The sequence below is a fragment of the Gymnoscopelus microlampas genome, assembly GCF_963454915.1.
Source record: "Gymnoscopelus microlampas genome assembly, chromosome: 8".
Lineage (NCBI taxonomy): Eukaryota > Metazoa > Chordata > Actinopteri > Myctophiformes > Myctophidae > Gymnoscopelus > Gymnoscopelus microlampas.
Window position 1 is genome coordinate 41,522,013 of NC_139945.1, and position 7,303 is coordinate 41,529,315.

The 7,303-nt window shown below is 39.6% G+C and overlaps 1 protein-coding gene across 2 annotated transcripts in view; it reads right to left on the reverse strand.

The window, feature by feature from the left end:
* The window catches only part of cadm1b (cell adhesion molecule 1b), a 141,878-nt gene extending 137,238 nt beyond the window's left edge, over nucleotides 1-4,640 (reverse strand). For both annotated transcript variants that reach the window (XM_084064480.1, XM_084064479.1), the window contains exon 1: nucleotides 4,564-4,640. In XM_084064480.1, coding sequence (XP_083920606.1) covers nucleotides 4,564-4,639 — 76 coding nt within the window. In that variant the 5' untranslated portion in view covers nucleotide 4,640. The remainder of the gene's footprint in view (nucleotides 1-4,563) is intronic.
* Nucleotides 4,641-7,303: the final 2,663 nt, after the last annotated feature.

Consider the following 7,303-nt stretch of genomic DNA (forward strand, 5'->3'; position numbering starts at 1 on the left):
CAGATCCAAATATTATACTTTTACTCCACTACAATTATTTGACAGCTTTAGTTGCTAGTTACTTTGTAGATTTAGATGATTATTACAAAACATACATCAACCACTTCAGCCCTACATTTCAGCCATTTGAAAATAGCCAATCTACAAGCTCACAATGTGTTGCAATGCGACGCATTGTGAGCTTGTAAATCTGCTATTTTTAAAAGATTTTAATGCATTTTAAAACTTGTGAAATGGGACATTCTGCATAATGAGTACTTTCTACTTTTGGTACTAGTAGTACATTTTGAAAACAAAACTTTTGTACTTTAACTCAAGTCAATTTATTTATTCCAGACTTTTACTTATAGAATATTTCTACATTGCAGTATTGATAGTTTTACTTAAGTAAAAAAATGTTGTACTTTTTCCACCACTGGTACAGCGCTTAGGGAGCAGTTAGGGGCTTATAAGTGTCTTGCTCAGGGACACTTCGACACATAGACTGGGGCCGGTACATGAACCTGGGACCTTCTGTTTCCCAGGCAGCCTCTCTACCCACTCAGCTACGGCCGCCCCCACCAATAACAGGGGTCTCCCTGTCTCTCCAGCTCTTTAGTAAACAGAAAAAACATTTTCAGGTTGGGATACCAATTTCATCCAATCAGGAGAGAGAACTCACACAGGATACATGATAAACAAGTGAAATTGGAAGTGATGGAACAAAACATTTTTTTTAGACAAAATTGGAATTGGAGCACTATCAAATTGAAGCTGATAAATGTGTTCTCTCTCCTGATTGGATGAAATCAGGTGTCCCACCTCAAAATGTATTTACTGTTTACTAAACAGCTGGAGAGACCCCTGTTACTGAACAAACACTCTATACTAGCAATGACTATTATTTACTTTCAGAAAATAGAGCTTTAACTTTTTATTCAAAAAAATTAAAAACAATGTTTTGTTTTAACCAAATAATATCACTGACAGCCCCTTTAATGTGATATGAGTCCACTCTGACATCAATGTTTGTTAGAGTGTAGCCCCGAATGGGAACCCATTCAGTAAAAAAAAAAGAATAATAATAATATCTGTCTTCAGAGATTAGTGTAGGCCTGCCTGAAATTCCCATTTGAATGAGTGGTAGATACTTGGTTCCCCACAAGGGAAGACCCAGGTTCAAATACAGGTGGCTACAAATATATGCACCAAAGGTACACAACAAGCCGGATACAGTACTATTTATCTTGAGGTTATGCTAGTGTCAGTGAAATGTTTATAGTAAGTCCCATACGGATTATTTTATTACAAATGCCAATGAGTCATTTCCAATTCCTTCCATGTATTCCTATGTTGTATTGAAGTTCTATGTTAGCCCTTCCATAACTGGGAGATTAGCTGCCACCACATAAAGTAGTACCATGCATTATCTAGCAATTATGGTGAGGCCTACTAAACTGAATTTAATGTAAATTTAATGAGCAATAAATTCAATTTCTTTCAATGGAAGAGAATATTATTGTTACAAATGACACACTAAGGTGAACACCACGTATAGGCAAAGGAATACTTCACAAGTGCACATATCAGTGGGTCATTAAATAAGAGCTTTAAATCCAACTTGAAACAGAACAATTCCATACAGATAGTAGGGAAGAGATGTTCAGCTTGCAGTAGAGTAGCAGCGTTTATATATTTATGGTACCCTGGCCCTCATTACAGCTGATTCTCCTGCATTCAGCGCCACCAGATATGAAGGAGTGACTGAGTGTACACATACACAGTAACCCCTAATATGCACCTCTGGCAAAGAGACCGAATGAAAAACATACATGATCTCTTAGCAATCAAATAACCTAACTGTTTCAAAGCTCAACTCCATCATGAGCAGTAAGCACCTCAGTCATCCTCGATCATGCAGCTAATATGTCACGTGCTGACTGTCAACCACAAACACAGTAACAAGTGTGTTTTTCCTTTGAGCATCAGTCTTTCAGCAGTGTCTTACGGCTTCATGGCAGGTTGTATTGATCCACATCACCATCACTCAGTCCTGACGAATGAGTTTGAAGAGAGACACTAAGCAGCATTATGCAACCTCCTGAAATCCTACCATCAGATCACAACCCATATGTTTTAACACGCCTTGCCCCAAGAGAGAGGACAGAAATACAGTTGTTTTATTATACACAAGCCGTCACTTTCGCAGACAATGCGTTGTGCATGCAGAATGTTGCAAAAGAATGGGCCGACAGATGTCTCGCCTTTACTTGAAATGTTCTAAATCCTATCTTTTCTTCTTGTCTCTCTCCTCATCTCTTTCATTCTCATTTATTTGGTGCTTCTCTCTCTCTCTCTCTCTCTTGGCAATAAACACTCACTATCCTTTCTCATTCTATAGTGTACAACCAAGAGATCCTGTGCATGCAGGTGATTTTTATTGTAGGATTACTCTTTCATCACAGCACTGAAACAAAGCTAATTTTGTCAGGAATCAGGATTAACAACAATAACAAGCAACAACACAATATGGGGGAGTTGCCAATGAGTGGTTTTTCAGTTCTTTCTAGAACTACATCTATAGCCCTACTCCCAATGGCAACAAATGAAAGATCTGCAGTCAGTCAGACCATGCCATTCATTCTTGGCCTGAAATTGCACCTGCCCACACTGCATCAGCCTTGAAGTGCTGCATTCCTTACTGTATTGTACAGTAGTAGTAGTAGTAGTAGTAAGATATTGTGCACTCCTGAAGGCACTGTTTTATTGAGTGAGTGCTTAATTCAATGAATATGGTGACAGGGATACGACAATGCCATGAATGTCATTCATCTGCTTTTCAACACAAACCATAATCAATTCAACAAGTGAGAAATGAATCCTTGTATGCAGTGGGCCAAAAAAAAGGTCTGAAGCGTGTTTTAACGTGTAGAGTTAACGTGTAGAGCGCTATAGCCTACAACATGCGCGCGCCATGGCGGCAGCCGGCAGGGCATGCACGCAATCAAAAACACGCGCGCGCGTGTGCGCGTGCCAGACAGATGCACACAGTATTTATGCAGACCTGTTGATAGAAGGCGATGCAGATGAAATTGGTTGGGCTTCTATAACTACGCAAATAAATAAATACTCAGATGGAAAAGTGAATCGTGTCGAATTTCCAATGCCAGTCTTAAACGTGGTACACAACCTGGCCTATATACATTGAAAATAGCAGATCTACAAGCTCACAACGCATGGCAATGCCATGCATTGTGAGTTTGTAGATCTGCTATTTTTTTTAAATCGTGAAATAAAATGACTTGCAACAGTTATTTTATACCGTATAAAACAACTGTTGCGAGTCTTTCTTTTAACAACAGCAGGATCCCGACGAGGAGCATCACATTACGAATTTAAAGCCAGTGCTGACTGACATTTGTAACAGCTTCTGCTGTTTCATTATTGCCAGAGAAAATATGTTTTCATCTTTAAAAAAAAACATTATGGTGCATGCAACTCTTCACTGTACACAGTGAGAAGACAGGCTTATCGGACTATGAAATGCATACATCGGCCACGACGTTATTGCCCCCGGTGCATGCAGTTATAGTCCAGTCAGTCCGAATACACACACACACACACACACACACACACACACACACACACACACACACACACACACACACACACACACACACACACACACACACACACGCATTTCAAGCTTACTGACAACAGAAGTGAAGCCTGCGGGCTGTTGTAGCCTACACTGTCTGGCATCTATAGATGCTGCAGTTCTGTGGCTAGAATGCCGCTCACCGCGGGCAGAGGACACTGTGTGAGACCAGAGCTGCATTGCGTGTTTTTCTACAGCGCACCTGAAGTGCAGTCAGACTTCACATTTGTCTACAGCGATCGAGTTGTGTGTGTAGACGATAACAAATAGGAGCCCTCAAGCGAAATCCGTGTAACATCAGCACCGGTTTCAGAGATTTGAGCTTTTGCAGTTTGACAATAGCCTATAAATACACCTCTTCGATGAATTGAATACACATGGACCCCAATGGCCACAAGCCATAGTGCTTTCTTGGGTTTTAATCCTTTTTAGCATCCCTGACTACTTTCTGTGCTTTTTTCGCAAACTGCTAAAGTAGTCAATCAATCAATCAATCAATCTATCAATCAAAAACCTCAATCGCTAAATTTAGCCAAAGGTCTGCATGCCCTCGGTGTATCCCACTATTAGCCTACTTGCAACACTTTGTTACTTGTGCAAACGTGCCGCACTCTGCCGAGGCTACTTTTTTATAGCAGTTCTATGTCCGTTATTTATTGCATTAACATCGGTCGCCCTAAGCTTCCACCGATACCAAAACGGCAGTATAGCCACGCTGAAGTGCCCTAACTATCTGAAACAATACTATGGAGTAACATACTACACATATGTTGAAGCCAGGCAGGCATATCAGAATCAGAGCCAAGAAAGTGATCGATGCTGTGATTTGAGAGAAGCTGGTGCGCATCCAGCGCGCAAACGCGCCACAACTTCTCCTTCTTGGTCTCTTGAAATATATAGCGATTCTGCATCGCAAAACACCTTACCTTTCAGAAGAAACGCCGCCGAAATCACGAAAACAGACAGAGAAATAGTGAGAGATCCGCTCCCCGTGATCGCCATGTTGGACACCTGCTGGAGACTGTCTGGCGGCGCTAGATCACCTAGAGACGGCCATGGGATGGAGCTGTAGACTGGAGAGAGGCGGAGGGAGGGAGGGCTCAAGCTCAATGGGAACCTTTCGATCATAGACCGTACTGGTTCCCAAACACTGGGTCGGGACCCATGTTTTGGTCACGGCCCGAGTTTTATGGGTCACGACTGAATTTCAAAACATTTAAAACAAATCAAAGATTTTTCAAAATAATTGAAAAGAAAAAATGTTTAAGAAGTAGTGCAAATAGCCAATCTACAAGCTCACAACGCAGAAGCATTGTGAGCTTGTAGATCTGCTATTTTCACTAGTTTGGGTACCTGGCAAACGTCTAATTTCTCAATGTCTTGAGCTAAAAAGTTTGGGAACCACTGTATTAGACTGTGTAGTTTTACAGTGACATCTGGGCCTATCTGTTCATTTATAATCCATGTTAGTCTGAAGGTATAAGTTAATAAGAGACACATCTACGATCTACAGAATGTTCTCAATTATTTGTTCATTCTTTATTTTATTTCTATTTTTGACTTAGTTATAAAAGAGCATAGTTACATTTAGGCATAGCCATACCTACTGCAGCCTACAGTAAATGACCAAATCTGACTGTGGCTATTGCCTATACTTAGCCTAAAATTTGCTTTGATTTGATTTAAAAAATAACAAACTAACTTTTATTTCCGGCCCCTACTTAATGATAGCCTACATTAATTCTGTCCACACCTTAATTTTCTGCTGTTTTGTTATCCTATGTCTGAAAAGGTAAAACAAAAATAAAATAGAAAAAAAAAAGTTAGTTTGTCAGAAACAATATGCTGTATAAAAGCTGTAAAATAATTGTTGAATACAGCGCCCTCTAATCATGGAAAGAGGCATTACATTTCCAAATCAGTGCAATTCAGTCCGTATTCTTAGTCACAACACCATTATTCAGACTTGTGTTGAAACTTTGACTATTGACAAGATAAGATTTCTCTTCATGTCCCTGTAAGTGCAGTCTATTTTTACACCAGGGGCCAGTTGCACCACCTCACACTAAGTTCAAACTTAGCCTAGTTATAGCTTAAATGGCTTTAAAAAAAAGCTATTTAACCCATTTAGGCGGAAAAGTATCTGTGTCATTTTTTGATTTCTTTGGCTATTCAAAAGTTAGCAGATCTACAAGCTCATAGCGCGGCACCGAGTGCCGCGCTATGAGCTTGTAGATCTGCTATTTTTTGTTTTTTATGCGAACATTTGTGCACATTTTTAAATATATATATATTTTTAAAATATATATTCAAAGATTTGCACTCATTTTCAGGATTTTTCAAAAAATAGCAGATCTACAAGGTCATAGCGCGGCACTTGGTGCCGCGCTATGAGCTTGTATATCTGCTATTTTTGAATAGCCAAAGAAATCTAAAATGACAGAGATGCTTTCCCGGATTGAATGTGTTTAAGCTATAACTAGGCTAAGTTTGAACTATGTGAGGTGGTGCAACTAGCCCCTGATTTCCAACTGGCAAAGGCAGTAGGTACATGGAATCCATCGGAATTAGCCCACAGTGTCACTATTAAGTGTGCATGACACTTAAATCTCATTTCCTTGTTATAGTGTCTAAACATCACAAAAGCTGCTAATTGCACTATCTATTTCCTGATAATTCATGTCAGTCCTCATTCCATGGATCAGTAGATAGCATTTAGCACTTCACTCTAATGGTGCAGCCATTCCTATCACTACACTACAGATTGAATTCCACACATCACATTTATTTCTGCATGATGTTATTACCTGTGGAAGTTCTGCCTGCCACTCATGCAGTGTCTCCACAAATTGTTTTTCTTTTTTTACACAACCAGGTTACTTTATTTTTGTCAATTTGAGGGCTTCTGGAAGAAACCCGAATTGATAGGCAATATTCTGTTATATTTCACATTTCCCATTGTATTTTTTCCATATGGGTTGCAGCTATTTGAGGTACAAGTTGCAGCACTTAAGGTAGACTTTTCCAGCAATTTCTGCACTTTTGATACCCCATACTCCTAACTTTTGTTGTTTGCTCTCCTTTACTTTTGCTGTGTTGGTGATTCACTGCATGGCATTTTCTTTACTCATGAGAATAGCAGGGTTCCTTGGTCTCTCCGAGAAGACGAGCCCATCATTTCTGTGTCCCCAAGCAGGATGAATAATGGATGGGAATAGATCAGATGACTGAACTGATTCATGTGAATTCTCTGTAGTAATGACCAACCATAGCTCCATGTGTATGAGTGTGTGTGCGCACGTGCAGTGTGTTTTATTATTTTATTGTGGGCGAAGTAGTCGTGCAAAATGAGTAAGATATGGACTAGATGAGACGTCAAATACAGGTGACCATCATCAACAGACAGTGAGTATTCTACTTGATTTAGTGAGAAAACTAGTGAAACTATAGAATTTTCATCAGGCTTCTCTCTGCTGTATATTTGATTAGAACTGCAATGGCTTTTAATTAAGATTTCTTTCCCCCTTATGAAATCAATCAAATTAACGGAAATTGAATTATTTTAGGTGGTAATCTATTTAGGCAAACCGTTCACCATGAAAATGTATTCCTCCTGTTGTGAAAGGAAGAATAATTGAATCAGACCTTTGTAAGTGATCCCCAATA